This window comes from Myotis nattereri (assembly GCF_964212035.1).
Source record: "Myotis nattereri genome assembly, chromosome: 18".
NCBI classification, from domain to species: domain Eukaryota; kingdom Metazoa; phylum Chordata; class Mammalia; order Chiroptera; family Vespertilionidae; genus Myotis; species Myotis nattereri.
The window spans coordinates 9005069-9022083 of NC_138093.1; the positions used below are offsets into that span (position 1 = coordinate 9005069).

Sequence of the window (17015 nt, forward strand, 5' to 3'; positions counted from 1 at the left end):
GAACTTGGCTGCTCTGTGCTGCCCGGCGTTCTGTGGCAGGTAGAGCTGAGGGACAGAATTGGGGACTTAGCTGAGGAGGTTTGCAAGCAGAAGATGGGCGATGCAGCTCGGCCTCTTCTTATTCCTTCCAGTAAAACGCAAGGAGATTTGAAAAATCGCAGTTTACCCAGCAGAGACAAGTGTAAAGCATGGTGTATAGCACGGCGCTGGGACCATCATGTAGCACTTTACGAAGTGTGCCCCCTGATATTTCCATATCCGCCTGGCACCGTCCATACTTATTCTAATATTAGTGACACTCTGCCCTGCTCTGTATTTTAGATCCCCGTGATTATTTTACATTCCCGTGACTGTTCTGTGACTACCAGTCTGTACCTCTCGATCCCGTCACCTTTTTCACCCAGTCCCCTCCCCCCCTGCCCTCTGACAGTCAGTCTGTTGTCTGTATCTGTGAGTGTGGACCTGTTTTGTTGGTTCGTTTATATTTTTCTTTAGATTCCACATATAAGTGAAACTCTACGGTATTTGTCCCAGCCTACCCAGATTGAAAATAATAATGATGATGATGATGATGATGATGATGATGAAAGGTGTCCTAAAGGGAGCACCCAGGGTGTGGCTGGCCAACCGTTGATAAGGAGATTACATGGGTGCGAACCAGGGATGGAATCACCCCTTCAGCAGAAGCAAGGAACAAAGATGAGCTTATCCCGGTAGCAGCAGGGTCAGCTGGGACCAAGGACACAGGAAGCAGGTGGGATGAAGGGAGGCTGCTAACAGGCATTATCAGGGGAAAATGGACCTCCCTCCCTGTGGGCTGAGGGCAGAGCATTGAACCAAAGAGGGGTATTCTCAAGACTTAATATCGATATAACATCTATGTAGGAGTTAATATCTAATAGCTGCTGGGCTGTGAACTTGCGTGGGACCCACCACCCCTTTCTCCTTTCCACTTCTTCCCTGTGGGAACAGGAATGTCCGGCCTGTGCCTGGTCCACCTGCGTATTCTGGAAACATACAACTTGCCTGGTTTCCCAGGCTCGCAGTTGGAGAGGAATTTCGGCTCCTATGCACTGCGCCTCGAGTCTGTGATTCTGGGTCAAATGACGTCCAGGACGGGGATCACTGGGCTGTGGGACCTCCGCCCCCCCCCCCCCCCATCACCACCCATGTTCAGAACCAGTCAGTATCCATGGTCTAGGAGGAGCCAGCACCGTGGGAGGTGAAGTTGGGGAGCGTTTTTAAAAGGCCATGTTATTTACAGTCATGGATTCATAGACAGTTTCCTCTTTAGAAACGTGCGTTCTGTTTCATTGCTTTTTAGTGGAGATGCTTGCCGGTCCACACCCCCAGTCCCTAAAAACGCAGAGGACAAACATGACTCGGACGCACGGAGTCGCGCCTGCAGGCCTCTGCTCAGATGGCTTTGCCGTGGGAGGATTTCGAAGGCGGGCAGAGCTGCCGCGTGTGCGCTGGCCCCGTGGTGCCTGTTCACGGTGGCTAATGAAGGCGCTGGGCACTGCAGCCTGTTTGCACAGCTGCCTGCTGGCAGCGGCTGCAGCCAGGGCGGCTTCCCTCGCACCGCGTCTGCCCCCAAGCTTCACCCTGCGGCCCAGGGGAGTCACCCTGCAGAGCGAGGCCACGGAGGGGGAGGGGCCCCTGGCGTGGGGGGGCCTTCTTACAGGGCCACGGGCGGGACAGGGCGATGGATCCCACGCCCCAAGTGGCGTGCTGTTCATTTTCTGGAGGACTCATGCTGCGGGCAGGGCCTGGCGCTCTGCACACTCGTCCCTGGCTTGATGGGCGTGACATCGTGCGTGTGAGAGGCTGACACTCCAGAGGGCACAGGGACAGGGCCTGCTCTCCCTCCCTCCAGACTTCTCGCTGTGCGCCCCTCTCGATCTTCCCGGGCCGGAGGTTCGGGTGTGAGCCGGCCCCTGGAGCATCCTGGGAGGGGCTGGGGGGGCTTAGCTCCCATCTTCGTCTCCTCCTCAGAGAGCCCCGAGCAGGTGGTTGCCTTTGATGTTTATCTGGTTGGTTCCACACAGGAATGCAAAGTGTTGCGAAGGCTGGATTTCCATCCCAGGGCAGTGCAGGCCAGGGCAGGCTGTTAGGGAGGTGGCAGTGTGGTGCGGTCTGCGCCCCGGCCTGGAAGTGGGGCTGCCATCGCCAGACCTGCTCCGTGTGTCCCCCGGGTGTGAGAGGTCTGCCCGAATCTCTCTGCTGTGGGAAAGGCAGCCCGGCGGCCGGCCAACCCTGACGGGATCGATGCCGAAGGAGGCTGTGTCATCAGTGTTGTCACCGCACTCAGAACCGCCCACGGCCAAGGACATGGATGACAGCTCTGTGTGGCTCAGGTCCCGAGACCAGCAGGGCCAGGTGGCTGCACATGGCCGTGGGACGCAGAGGTCTCCTCTGGGCATGCCCAGTGTGGGGTTGCTTGTATTCTTAGAGAGGGCATTTTCCAGGGTTACACTTGGTCACCAGACACCTAGACAGGGGGCAGTACTGGGCACGGAGAGTGCCCGCGTGCTTCCCAGACTGCACTGTGGGGGCCACTCTGATGACCAGGCCCTATTGCTTCCGCCTCCTTCTTGCTGTCCATGTAGATGCTTCTGGCTTCAGCGGGGACACCTGCAGGGCTTGTCCACAGAGCCCACATTCAAGGCCCAGGCCTGGGACACGGTCCAGCTTGTGAGTGTTGATGCAAAGAACTCGGTCCCTGTAGTGTCCACGGGGCTGAGGAGCCAGCAGGAGGCACCGAGGGCCCGGACAGCAGGACAGGACCACCGATCTGGGACCCGCAGGACGATCTGCCTCACGCCTCAAGGTCTCAAGCAGATGTGTGTGCGCCTCCTGCTTTCTCGAGACAAAGTCCCAGAGAGAAACCCAGCCCTTCCTCCAGCTCGTCCTGCCGTCTAATCAGATCTGTCGATAAACACGGGCGGATTCCAGTTTTTCTCCTCCCCGCTCTCACGTTCCAAGGTGGCCATTACCTGTTATCTGTGTGGGTTTGTGTTCCCACCTCCCCGCCTGCAGCTGTAGGCGAACATTTTAATTAAAGGGCAGGAGGGCCAGGAGATAGCGGCTCCCGTGCCCGGGTCTCAGCGGGGGTGGCCGCGTTCAGGGGCGAATGATGTCGCGTCCCGGGGTTCACAGGAGCATCGCTGCAAACCGTCCTGGCGCTTCGTCAGGCGAGCGCTTATCTCCACGTCCAGGCGGAGGCGGGCCTCACACCCAGCTGGAGTCTTGGTGACTCTCTGGCGGGAAGCCAATCAGACAAAGCCCAGGGCACCGTCCCGCCCCCTCGGGTGGGAGTTTTCTCAGAAAGCTGAGTCAGCTTTCCCCTGGGGTCCTGCAGGGTAGAGTTTTCTCAGAGACCCTGGGTTCAGGCCTAAAATGCAGCCACATGCTTTGGCTGGTGCTCAGTGGTTAGAGCATTGGCCCACAGATCGAAGGGTCTCGGGTTCAGTTCCCAGTCAAGGGCACATGCCTCAGTTGCAGGTTTGATCCCCAGCCCCAGGTTCAATCCCGGTCAGGGTGCATGTGGGAGGCAACCAATCGATGTGTCTTTCTCACACAGATATTTCTCTCTTTCCCTACCCCCTTCCTCCTCTTCCACTCTGTCTCAGAATCAATGGGAAAAATATCCTTGGGTGAGGATTAAAATAATAACAACAATAATAATGATGATAAAATGCAGCCACGGAGCAGATACACCTCTCAGAATGGGAGACGGGGCGGCCCCGAGACCTGAGTGGCCTTATTTATTGTTGGGGTCCTTTGGGTGTTCACAGCGGGCTCCCTCTCTCCTGCCCACACGCTCCCTCTCGTCCCACCCCGTCCTCCTCACCCCTCACCTTAGCCCGGCCTTGCCCCTTACCTGCCTTTCGCCTCTGAGATCTTGTTCACATCCGTGTGCCAGTCATTGGCCCTCGGTGGGCGCTCATAATCTGCACTTGCCCGTGAATGGAGGCGGGAGGCTGGTTACCGGGTTTCCACGATGTCGGCGTCCGTAGGAGGCTTGCGGGATGGTGAGCACTAGCCCGCTGGGAGGCCTCTGCAGAGTTGGCTCTGTGACGAGGACACCCTTCAGTGCTTTCCTGGCAGCCCGACCTCGGCATCAGAACAGGGGTGGCTGCCATTGACGTGGCGTAGCATTTAAATGGCTAAAACCTGAATGAGCCCCCCCACCTCCCACACACACCTGCAGGGACGGCCTTTCTCCCCGCTCTGGAAGAAGTTAATGACATTTACGGGCCTGGATGAGCTCTGAAGCTTCATATTTCTGATTTTAATAGCATGTATTCATTTAATCGCAGAAGCCACAATCAAATCCAGGGAAGAGTGGGTGAACAGGAAATCGATAAGGGTGTATGTGTGTGTGTGTGTGTGTGTGTGTGTGTGTGCGCTGCGAGCACACATGCTTTTCCAGGCCTCAGGGCCTCATCTGCAAAATTAGATTTACACGGGAGGACACCTGTTTCCTTCAGGGATCGGATGGGCTGTCGCGGGAAGGAAGCGGTGGGTGGGCCTCAGACAAAGGTCACTTCAGGGAGAGAGCCTTTTCCCTTCAGGCAGAGCGGAGAGAGCTGGACGAGGTGGCCTGTGATTTCTTCGATTCTGTGACTGTGCTCGGGTCAACACGGAGATTCCCGTCACTGCGTGTGGAATACAGTTTTGTGATTCCGTGGGAGCGGAGAGTGGGTCCTGCTTTTCTGCCCTGAGGCGGCATGAACATTCTAGCCGCCAGCCAGCCCCACCCCTTGGTGCAAAGCCCTCATCCGCGGGCACGTGACGTTCAGATGTGCAGTCCTTTCTGGATGATTCACGGGCATCAGCCCATGTGCTCTTCTCAGCAGCCGCGCGGATTGGTTGGTGGTGTCTCCGCATCACAGGCCAGGGGAGGGGAAACGGCTGAAGCCGGGTCCGGCCTGGACGGCAGCCCTCAGAGCTGTTTCTACTGTGCACCACGGATGCCTCCTCTTATCGAGGCTTGGCTTTCAGGAGGCTGAGCGTTGGCAGGAAACACTGCATGAAAAACAGAGAGTAGCATAGCTTTCTGGTCTAAGTCCCTAAGGAAAGCTATGCCACGGCCCGTCCTGGCCCACTTCCTGTGATGGTACCTTCGTGGTGGGTCCTTGGGGAGGGCGGGGCAGCCACACACAAGGGACGCATGGCTTGGCCTCCCCAACATACGTGGACATGGAAGCTCGCGGTGCTGCCAGTACTGGTGTGGGCGCCCTCCCGCTCCACCTCGTAGTTACCTGTTGGCAGTTCCTCTTCTCTGCTCCTGCCCTGTCCTCCCAGGGCCAAGCAGGTGATTGGTTGTTATAGGTCGCGGGACACCGGGGCGATCTAGCTGGCCTGGGGTAGACGGGTGGGTGGAAGGAAGAGGAGAAATCAGCGCTAACTCACGTCTGCAGCAGCTTCTCCACGTGCGCTCTGCCCTGCCCCGTGCGGGTGTCGCCCTGACCTGCGGAGTAGGAGAGCCCAGCGTCCCTCACACGGGGCCAGTGGTTCTCAACCTTCCTAATGCCGCGACCCTTTAATGCAGTTCCTCATGTTGTGGTGACCCCCAACCATAACATTATTTTCGTTGCTACTTCATAACTGTAATTTTGCTACTGTTATGAATCATCATGGAAATATCTGACATGCAGGATGTATTTGCATTGTTACAAACTGAACATAATTAAAGCACAGTGATTAATCACAAAAACAGTATGTAATTATATATGTGTTTTCCGATGGTCTTAGGCGACCCCTGTGAAAGGGTCGTTCGACCCCCAAAGGGGTTGTGACCCACAGGTTGAGAACCGCTGCACAGGGCCATGAGGCCCGGGGACACTGCCCTCGGACCCGGGGAACCTGAAGCCATACCGTGCTCTTCCCCCCCTTAGCTCTGCGGCCATCGGTAAATGTCTAGACCATTTTGAGGCCCCCAGTTTCCTCTTCCGTAAACTGGGGAAAATAGGAAAGTTCTGTGTGACCGAAACAAATCCCGGTTATAACTTACTCCTTTCTCAGCTACGGGCTGGATGGGTTATGGCCAATGTCACAGCCCGCGCGGGGCACGGCCACAGGACTTGGTTTCCTCTCGAATCCTGGAGACAAAGGTGTGGTTTTCCCTGGGCGCTGTGCTTTACCTGCTTCAGAAGAGGACCTGCTCATTCAACAAAGACGCTTTGCATTAATCTTGCCCCCCCCCCCTTTTTTCAGTATCCAGCGAGCAGCACTGGTGGTTCTGGAAAACTACTATAAGGATTTCACCATCTATAACCCCAACCTCCTAACAGCCTCCAAATTCCGAGCAGCCAAGCACATGGCGGGGCTGAAAGTCTACAACGTGGATGGTACGTGCCTGGAACGGTGGCTCTGGGAGTGTCGGGGGGCAGTTGGGGCAACTTCCTGGCCCATCTGGTTCACTGGTTCAACCTCCTCTCTGTTTGCCTTTGTGGTCCATTCTCATTTCAGAACAACTCTCTCTCTCTCTCTCTCTCTCTCTCTCTCCCCCCCCCCCCCACTCCCCCAAACATTTTCTGAGGAATGTTGCTTTATGGTCTACATCTGTGGGAAGTTCATTCATTTTGGGATTTTTATGATTGAAAACAATGGTGATGTGTGTGTTTCCTGTCTCCTGCTGGGAACACCTTCCATTAAATAAAGCTATTAGGAAAGGACTGCTTTTCAAAATGTGGATAAAGCACCCAAAGCAAAGACTCAGCCACCCCAACCCGTGAAGACTCTGTAACTGTCAGTAGTTCAGGCCTCTGGCGAGACACTTCGGGCATTCCTCAGCCCTGGCCAGCAGCCGGAGTGAGCGGGTGGCGGGAGGCCAGAGGCCAGGCTGGGGCGCCAGAGCCAGCTCCTCCGGGCTATCAGATGCTTCGGCGCAAGAAACAGGACACGGTGTCATGTCTTGCTGGGCCGCTCGGGTCAGGGCGAGAGCTTTGCAAACCCTCCAAGAGGATCATGTTGTTAGCAAGTCAAGTGATTTATAGGTGGTGTCAGTTTCGGTGGTGATGTAACATCCTCCGCCTTTTTAAATGGTGCTTTATTATTATTTTTGGCTAATGAGATGTGCACGCTCTCACGAATCCTGAAGGATTGGTCCCTTTCGCCTGTGACCTGAAAACAGCGAAAATTCCCACTAGCAAAACTGGTCATCGACCACGTAGGTGAAACACGAGAAAGCGTGAGGTGCCTTGTCTTCCTGACAAGTCGAGGAGGTCAGTGGTCAGAGGAGTGAGAACACGGGGGCCGTTTCACAAGTCCTCAAGCATCATGGGCTTTTCTGTGAAAGCTGTGCTGCCGTGAGATCCGAGCAGTGAGGTCCCAGCAGTGAGACCCCAGCAGTGAGGTCCCAGCAGTGAGGTCCCAGCAGTGAGACCCCAGCAGTGAGACCCCAGCAGTGAGGTCCCAGCAGTGAGGTCCCAGCAGTGAGACCCCAGCAGTGAGGCCCCAGCAGTGAGGTCCCAGCAGTGAGGTCCCAGCAGTGAGGTCCCAGCAGTGAGACCCCAGCAGTGAGGTCCCAGCAGTGAGACCCCAGCAGTGAGGTCCCAGCAGTGAGGTCCCAGCAGTGAGACCCCAGCAGTGAGGTCCCAGCAGTGAGGTCCCAGCAGTGAGGTCCCAGCAGTGAGGTCCCAGCAGTGAGGACCCCAGCAGTGAGGTCCCAGCAGTGAGGTCCCAGCAGTGAGGCCCCAGCAGTGAGGTCCCAGCAGTGAGGCCCCAGCAGTGAGGTCCCAGCAGTGAGACCCCAGCAGTGAGGTCCCAGCAGTGAGGTCCCAGCAGTGAGGTCCCAGCAGTGAGGTCCCAGCAGTGAGACCCCAGCAGTGAGGTCCCAGCAGTGAGGTCCCAGCAGTGAGGTCCCAGCAGTGAGGTCCCAGCAGGGCCGTGTTCCTGTGTGTGGTCGGTGCCACTTGTCCTGGACTTCACTCTCTCTCTGTCCTGTCCTCCCCTCCCGCTCTCTCTCCCTCCTTGTCCTGTTGCTGAACTGTGACGTCACGGCCGCCCTCGCAGCCAAGCGGGCCGTCCTGTAACAGATGGTACGTAACATCTTCGCGCTCTGTGTTACTGTTGGCCACCGTCTTAATGGCCGCGCATTCTTCATCTCCTTCCGAGTTCCTTTTCCCTTTGCACCGAGCAGATCGGGCCTCGGGGAGGTTCCTTGCCCTCGTGAGCAGAGCGAAGAGAAGCGGGGGGACCGTTCCCCCTCGTGGGGAGTCGCTTTGGGGATCTGTGTCTGTGCTTCACAGGGGATGGTGGGCGGTCCCGACAGACTGTGGTACCAGCGTTCTGCTCCGTTTTGCAGTCCCGTGGCATTAAAACTGCGTTTCCTGCACCATCTTTCCCCCAAAGGCCCCAGTAACAACGCCACTGGCCAGTCCCGGGCCATGATCGCTGCGGCCGCTCGGCGCAGGGACTCGAGCCACAACGAGCTGTATTACGAGGAGGCGGAGCACGAGCGGCGGGTGAAGAAGCGGAGAGCGAGGTACCGCGTCCCCCGGAGCAAAACCTCACTCTGAACATGGCCTGCGTGAGCCTCGGGAGTGATCGGGCCGGGGCGTTTCTCAAACTTCTCGTGCACAAGCATCACCCTGGGGCTCATAGCACAGGCCTCGGGGCCCCACCCACGTAGGTCACTTACTATCCAGCAGCTCTGGGCCCAAGAACCGGCATTTCTTACCAGTTCCCGGCCGATGCTGGCCCACGGCCTGCACTTCGAGTGGCCCCATCCCGCACCCCAGGCCCCCGCTGTTTCTCTAGACCTGATCCTATGAACTGAGAGGGACAGAGGTGGTCCCACTGTGTGTGTGGGGCCTCTTCCTTCCTTCCCCGGGGCTGCTGCGTGGCGGCGGGATCCATGGGGATCAGCCCGGCTCTTTGTAAGCGGCTTCGGCTCCACCAGCCCCGCTCAGAGGCGGAGGGGCCTCAGCATGTGTTTCCCTCCGCTGTCCAGATGGAGCGAGCCTCCCGAGCAAGGCAGTGGCGCGATTGAGAACAGAGGTCCCCTCCAGGTCCCAGGCTCCTTCCTCCTCGCCCACCACAGCCCCAGTTTCTCCCTCCCACCTCCTATCCCTCTCTTCCTCCCTCCCCTACCTACTGTCTAGACAGCCAAGGGCCTGGGGGAGCTGGGGGGAGCTGGGCAGGGCAGGAGGGCAGGAGTCCTCCAGGTCCGAGGAGGCTCTCCAGCCCCGCCCTGATGCCGGTCCCGTTGTCCCCAGGCTGGTGGTGGCGGTGGAGGAGGCCTTCATCCACATCCAGCGGCTCCAGGCGGAGGAGCAGCAGAAGGCCCCGGGGGAGGTGATGGACCCCAGGGAGGCCGCCCAGGCCATCTTCCCGTCCATGGCCCGGGCCCTGCAGAAGTACCTGCGCACCACGCGGCAGCAGCACTACCACAGCATGGAGAGCATCCTGCAGCACCTGGCCTTTTGCATCGCCCACAGCATGACCCCGAAGGTGCGCCTCGCCCAGCCCCGGCCCGCACTCGGGTGTGACCGGGAGGGACCAAATCAGAGGCTTCTTCGAAGCACCACTGATGGGGATGAGTGAGGCCCACCCGTTTCCTGGTCTTTGGGTGCAGCTGGTTTCTAGGTGTGCCTCTGGAGGCCTCTAGAGTTGAGCAGAGAAAGGATTCCATGTAGAGACAGTGCAGGTAGTGGTGAGGGGTCCTCGGTGGGTTCCGGAGCCAGGAACCCATTCTCACCTGCTCCTCCACCAACGGCTGCAACACCTTGAGCCAGCCGCTGAACGGCTCTGTGCCTCAGTTTCCTGTTCTGCAAATTAGGGATAATCCTGATATCCCCTTCATTGGGTGGTTGTGAGAAATAAAGGAGTTCATTCGTGTGGCGCACTCAGAACAGTGCCTGTTGTGTGATTAAGAACGCAGTAAATGGCTATTATTATCAGAGGCAGAAATGAGGCCAGCCCTTTGTTAGGCGTTTCGGATGTTGTGGAGTTCGTGTTACTGAATGGTCTTTGAGATCATGATGTGAGCACACTTTTAGGAAACAGTCGTGTAGCTCATGGAGGGAGGTGGCCAGGGAGACAAGATGGAGTCAGGGTTTGGCAAACAACCTCTCTCCAGACAGATGTGGGTCAAGTCCCGGTCCCACCGCTCATTGGTTTATGACTTCACGTAAGTTACTCTACACTCGTTTCCTCTTTTATGAACTGGGGGTGGTAACAGTACCCACCTGATAGGATTGTTGTGTGAGGATTATATTAAATGTGGCAGCGTGACACGGGGTAAGGGGTCCTGGCCTAGACACACATGGGACCCTCGGGAGCTGTTGGTATCGGCCTGAGGACCTGTGTTCCCACACCGTCCTGTACACACACGAACTGCTGGTTACATTCTCACTAACCAGTGACAACCTCAGGGAAGCAGATGTTCCGGGAAAGGACCATAGGTTTGCAGATTCTTTGACTCACCTAGAAAACGTAGTCAGCACAATCACATGTATCCATGAATATACTAGTACATGCAGGTGATTTGCAAAGCAATCTGTCCTAACTCCAAACAAAATGACTTAAAAGTAGAACAGCACTTATAGATTGTGGCATCTCCAGCACCTGGTGGACGTGGGCGACTCTTTGTTAGAATATTAGGCTCCAGAAGGGGGAATGCAGAGCAGTGTGGGGGGCGTGTCTCCGCATGCACAGTGAGGCTGGGCCCCCACGGAAGCATGCCTTTCCCTTCCTGCAGGATTTTGTAGTTTCCCACTTGTTTTCTTTTTCATTTCAAAAGTGTCTACTTTTATGAATTAGTAATAATAATATTTGTATAAAAGTCTAAACATTAAAGATTAGAATAATGTACAAAGTGAAGTTTTATTCTCCTAGGGCCGTCGTCGGCAAACCGCGGCTCGCGAGCCACATGCGGCTCTTTGGCCCCTTCAGTGTGGCTCTTCCACAAAATACCACGTGCGGGCGCGCACGTACAGTGTGATTGAAACTTTGTGGCCCATGCGCAGAAAGTCGGTATTTTGTGGAAGAGACACACTGAAGGGGCCAAAGAGCCGCATGTGGCTCACGAGCCGTGGTTTGCCAAGCCGCAGTTTGCCGACCACTGCCCTAGGGCAAACAGTTCTTCCTGATAGCATGGGGGGTGTGCACGTGTGTGTGTGTGTGTGTGTGTGTGTGTGTGTGTGTGTGAGAGACTGTGTTTAAAGCAGAAATTAGGGGTGGGGGACAAATGGTATCCTATATACATATAGTCTGGAAACTTGCTTTCTTCCTTAAAGCTCTCGGGCTGTCTTTCGATGTCAGGACTTCCCGATCTCTGTCCTACACACGGAACTCACTCCCTCTAACAGCTGCACTGCCTTCCATTGAATCCTGTGATTCGCTTAACTGATTGCCTGTTGGTGCACTCTCGAATGGAGCTCTTTTGTGAGTCTGAACCGGGGCTGGGCCCTTTCTGTTCCTCGGTATGATCGGAACTCAGCCACGCCCCCTTATTACATATCTTCCGTGGCTGCTTTCTCTCCACGAGGCTGAGCTGAGTGGTGGTGACAGAGTGGGGCTTGCAAAGCCGAGAACATGTACATTCAGAGAACAGTGTGCCAGCCCCTGGCCTGCACAGTACTGACGTGACTGTCCCCTTTGCACGGGTTTCCGTGCTTGCGTGCTGATGTTCCTGAAGGATGTGTTTCTCGCGGAGGAGCCGCTGGGTCACAGGCCGTCCTTCCCAGGCATGAGGCAGTGTTACACTCGCCTCTGGGATCCTCGGATGGGGGGGGGGGGGCACTGCTTCTTCCCCCCACACTCGGCAGCGTCGGGGTCACCGTTCTTTTTACTCCCTGCCCACCTAAGAGAAGGAAAAATATTTCTTACTATTTGAATTCATATTTGTAAAAATTCTTCATGTGACAGGACGTCTTTCATAGGTTAATGTTCTGTTTATTCTCCTATAAGTTGTCTTACTGACTTCATTTCTCTGATTGTTGAATTGTTTCTTTTTCGTGTGGTTCCTAAGAGCTCTTGTCATATCAGACATGTGTTTGTACCAGAGGCTCAGCTCTGCTTAGAACAGGTGCTTGCAGCGCTGAGATCAGGACCTGAGGCAGCAGCGAGGCGGGTGCTGGGGACCCCTTACCGCCTGTGTCCCGACCAGAGTGACACATCCCAGCGTTTTCTATGTCTCGCCAGCTCATCTGTTCTCACAGCTGAGTCAGGGTATTGATGGATGTGATACACGTGCTGTGAGCTCGGGTGTGTGCTGGGTACAATGGGAAACCAGTGCCTGTCCCCCAGGAGAGGAGAGTCCCATGTGGGGCCGAGACCCCAAGTCAGCAATTAATTGTCCCAAAAGGGAAAGCTGCCCGGGCATCCAGCAGTGATCCCAGGCGTTCAGGGCGTGCTCATCTGTCCTGGAGGTCCAGGAGGTGGTTGGAGAAGACTTAAAGGGCCAGGGGGGCATTTAAAGATGACATTCAGCAGATGGAGTGATACTGTGAAGGGGGGGGGGGCGCAGAGAATCCAAGGAGCTGGCACCAGGAGGTGTGAGGGGAGGTGGGGCCTGGCCAGCCCTCAGACTTGCTGTGCACCCCCCCCCCATCGCTGGCGTTGATTGGCAACATTGATTGTAGTCACCTCCTGCCATGAGATGGTTAGTTGCTCACTTCGTCCTCACAGCAGGCCTGTGAGTTAGGTGCTGTCATCCCCACTTTCAGAGCTTAGGCCCACAGCCCCAGTCCACAGCCAGCCAGCAGGAGAGCAGGTGTCTGTGTGCGCAGGTCAATCCCTGCAGGTGTGCAGCTCATGTTCTGGAGTGTTCTCTGTGCCCGGCCCTGCTGAGCTCCCCGTGTGGGAGGAGGCAGACCTGCAGGCAGGGCCTGTGCGGTGGGGCTGTGCCCGGACGGCGGTGCCCCGGCCAGGGCTGCCCTCGGACCAGGTGGCTCTCCCTAACGGCCTCCTCCTCTGTTCCAGGCCTTCCTAGAGCGTTACCTCCGCGCCGGCCCCACGCTGCAGTACGACAGGGAGCGCTGGCTGTCCACGCAGTGGAGACTGGTCAGTGACGAGGCCGTGACGAACGGGCTGCGGGACGGACTCGTCTTCGTCCTGAAGTGCCTGGACTTCGGCCTGGTGGTCACTGTGAAGAAGATCCCCTTCATCGCGCTCTCGGAGGAGTTCGTAGACCCCAAGTCCCACAAGTTTGTCCTCCGCCTGCAGTCGGAGACGTCGGTGTAAACGTCCTGCGTGTGCAGCTTGATTCCAAGAAAAGAGCCGGGAGGGAGATCCGCGTGCACGGAGGGCCACCTGGTGTGTGTGACGTTCATTGCCGAGCCTGGCCGGCGCTGGACCAGCGGCCTGACCTGCACTTTATTTGGAAGGAAGACGAGGTGTCGCCCTGGAAATCCGTGCGGGGGACACCGGACTGGCGGATGGGACTTCTCAAGAGGCCGTCCCCCGGCGTTCCTGTGGCAGCTGTAACCAAAGCGGAGCGGGCGGCTCTGGGAGCCTCGCCTTACAGCTTCGTCCCCACCGTCTCCGGTGCCACACCCTCCACAGCTCCCAGGGGACGCGTCTTTATCCTGGTTCTGGAAGCCAGACGTGTGTGTGTGTGTGTGTGTGTGTATGTGTGTGTATGTGTGTGTAAAGGTCCAGTTCCACTCCCCCCGCAGCCAGGGGCTGTTCCTTGTTGCCTTAGGTTCTACCGAGAGAGATCACAACAGAAAATGTGCACTAATGATTCGATTGGATCTTTCTTTTCCCAAAGAGAAAACCAGGCCGCTCTGTTTCTGATCCTGTTTCCCTCCGGGCCAGAGCAGGTAGCCTTTGCTCATTCTGTGATGGGCACCTGTCTTCACCCATCCGCCCTCGTGCACACGCGCACGCACACACACACACACACACACACACCACACACCACCCACCCCGGCTGGCAGGTCCAGCCCGGGAAGCCCAACCTTCAGAGCTGCCAGGGACCTGGCCCTGCCCGTGTGCCTCAGGCGCTCCCACGGATTGTTTGCGTAGGGAAGCGTGGATTGCCCCCTCCCGCCCCCCCCCCCAGGTAGATCGCCAGGAGGGCAAGCCAGCTGGAATGTCCCTTCGAACCCCTCCCCGGCTCCCCACCCACCGGGGAGGACTGACACTGATGGACTGGCAGCTTCAGCGTGGAGCCCCTAACGTCCAGGGAGTGCCTGCCAGGGGAGACCAGGCTATGCCACCGCGGTGACAGCTGACAGCTGCTGCCCAGCCCCTGATTTCTGACCACCGTCACTGTGCATCCCACTCCAGCCCTCTGCTGCTCACTCCCGGGAAGGGCTGGTCGGCCCCTGGTGTTGACCTGGCTTATAGAGTTTGGTCGAGAGAGAAGGAAAGGTGCCCTGGCTAGTGTGGCTCAGTTGGTTGAGCATCGTCCCATGCACCAAGGGGTCTCTGGTTTCATTCCTGATCGAGAGAGGCGGGGGGGGGGGGGGAGAGGGGGAGGATGGGCCGCAGAGTGTAGGGAAAGGGGAGTGGGGGCCAGTCTTAGGGTCCGTGATCAGCTTCTTAAATGCAGCTGGTTCCAGGGGCTTTCCCGGCAGAGGCCTGTGCAGGGGCTCGGGGGGAGCCACACGGGTTCTCCGTGCCTCCCTCTGCCTCCTGTATCCACAGCACACCTTTACCAAGTGCTCTCCCGGGCACGTAGGGCCCCGTCCGCTCCCTTCAGTGTGTTCCCACCCCCCCGCCCCGGTGTATGCGTCCACAGGTGGCACAGGATTCGTGTGTCGTTCTTTAAATCAGAGTCGGCTTTGGATATTTGTACCTGAAAAAGGAAACGGTGTTCTTGAACGAACAGCCTTCAGGTCGAAAGGAAGACTTGCCGGGAAAGAAGGAAGGGAAGCCAGTCGGCCTGGCGGGGGGCCGAGGTGTGCTGTGTCACCGCACGGTTCCGCTGCTGGAACACACCCCCGAAACCATGGTGCTTCCGTCCTCTTAGTGTTTGCCCGTAGGTCCCTTCAAGCCGGACATTCCTTCGGGTGATGTCTTTCTCAGGAATATGTTTCGGGAGATGGTGAATGTCTATGACTTTGGCTGCGTGAAGGTTACAACGTCCGAGGCTGCTCGCCGGCGTCCCCAGGGCCCAGGCTTCCAGCCCGGTCTGCAGTTGCCAGCCCCGGAGGGGTCACGTCGGATTGGCTGCTTCGGCGCCTGCCCCCCCGCAGGTGAAGAAAGGTTAATATATTTCCTCTCTACCCGTTTCTCTCTCCCTCAGCCTTGTCAGACCTTCTGAAATTACTGTTTCTGTTTTAAGTTGAATACTGATTTTTTTTTTACACTGACTTTGTACGAACCCGTTTTTGAAAGAATACCAAATAAAATGCAGGGTCTCTGGACACAGACTTTGCACATTCAAACCCTTAATAGCGGGGACAGTGTCCATGGCATTAACACACTGAAGAGCTGCACCCTGCCCTGGACCACAGTGCGTCTTTATTTCAGTTCCTAGAACCAATCGGCTGTTCTTCTTAAAAGGGGGTGTTCTGTGCCCTGGGGCTGGTCGCCTATAGATACATCCACGTGAGAGGAGACAGATTTCCTTTGCCTTAACTGTTTATAGATTTTTCTATAACTTTCAACCGAAGGTATTGCAATGTGGACGTTAATTGCTAAAGCGCAGGAGGTAATGAGCGCCTGCCTGAGACTGCTGTCTCCCTGGCAGTGTTTCAACCAGTAGATAACTTTTGTCCTGAAGTGTGTCCTTTCGAAGGTAATGGCCATGTTTAATCGCCCGTGACCTGAATGTTGAAGTCTGCGTGCTCGGAGGTGGAAGGGATGGTAAGGTGTGGCCGTTCATCCGTCCTTTGCATTAGCAGTTAAGTCGAAGCACAGAATGCTTTCACTCAGGTTCATCAAGCAAGCCCTCGAGAAAGTGCTTGGCCAGCGAGCTGCCCGGCCCTTACCATCTCCCTCCCTCCCTCTCTCCTCTTCAAATCTACAGACAGGACAGGTCCCACACAGCGGGTGGTAAGAGGTAGATGGCCCCTGTGGGTGTGTGCACATGTGTGTTTTGTGTGTACGTGCCTGTGTGTGTTGTGTATGTGTGTGCCTGTGTATGTTGTGTGTGTGTGCACGTGCCTCTGTGTGTGTGTGTGTCGTGTGTAGCTTGTTACCCGAGCTTGGACCTCCTTTTCCATCAGGAGAATGTGGCTGTGCTGCCGAGTGTAGGAAAGGGATGAGGTGCCCATGGAGTCCTCTGTCTTGCATCTCAGCTTCCCCTCTGAGTGCACGTGTTTAGATGTGGATATGGCTCAGTGGGGAGCCATGTGCTTTTTGGGTTGGCAGAACGCGATCACCCTGCCCCTCCCCATGCCTGCCCCTGGGAGAGAGTGTCCCAGCCACTCAGTGAGACCAGCAAATCAGGCCTGCGGTTGGCTCTTCCCCCCCGGGCCCTGCTGTGTCAGGCCCTCTCAGCAGCGACACACGTCCTGTGTGGCTGGGTGTTTCCATGCACATGAGCCTTTCTCAGCATGTGTGTTAGCACGTAGATGGCATGTTTGCATGTTAGGCACCTGCACATCTGTGTTGTCTGTGGCAGATGGTATGGCTCTACGTAGGTAACTTGTTTGTGTGTTTCTATGGATGAGTGTGTGAGGTGCATGTGCTTCTACACAGGCCGTGTGTTTGAGAGCTTTCCTAATTGCACCCATGGTTGGGAGGGTGCTGCATAGTCAGGGACCCCTCCCTCTCTCCTGTGCCCCTTTCCCTCCATCACACCAGCTCCTCCCAGGAGTGAATGGGCGTTGGCACTGAGCTGTCTCCTGCAGGGCCCACCCACCTGCAGGCCAGTCCATGGGACCTTGTTCAGGCCCATCTGACCTGACAGCAGAGAGAAAGGTCAAGTTCTGTGGCAATTACTCTTCCACCTCCATGACCCTGGAAGCCTTACTGTGTGTTTCCCAATACAGCTGAAAAACTGAGCGTCATCCAAAAAAGGAGCTGGAACCCTGAGGGTAGCACAGAACGTTGGCACAATATTTAAACAGTCCTGCCGCAGCGACCCTGCGATTGTAATGTGACGC

At 56.7% G+C, this 17015-nt stretch overlaps 1 protein-coding gene across 4 annotated transcripts in view; it reads left to right on the forward strand.

The window, feature by feature from the left end:
* VANGL1 (VANGL planar cell polarity protein 1) overlaps positions 1-15355 on the forward strand; it is a gene marked incomplete at its 5' end in the record, with an annotated part of 33102 nt that extends 17747 nt beyond the window's left edge. For 2 of the 4 annotated variants that reach the window (XM_081112908.1, XM_081112909.1), the window contains 4 exons: positions 6223-6356; positions 8362-8494; positions 9228-9462; positions 12937-15355. In XM_081112908.1, the coding sequence (XP_080969034.1) occupies positions 6223-6356; positions 8362-8494; positions 9228-9462; positions 12937-13197 (763 nt within the window). In that variant the 3' untranslated portion in view covers positions 13198-15355. Of the gene's footprint in view, positions 1-6222; positions 6373-8314; positions 8495-9227; positions 9463-12936 lie in introns of all 4 variants that reach the window. The other 2 variants (XM_081112906.1, XM_081112907.1) reach the window with 2 other exon arrangements.
* Positions 15356-17015: the final 1660 nt, after the last annotated feature.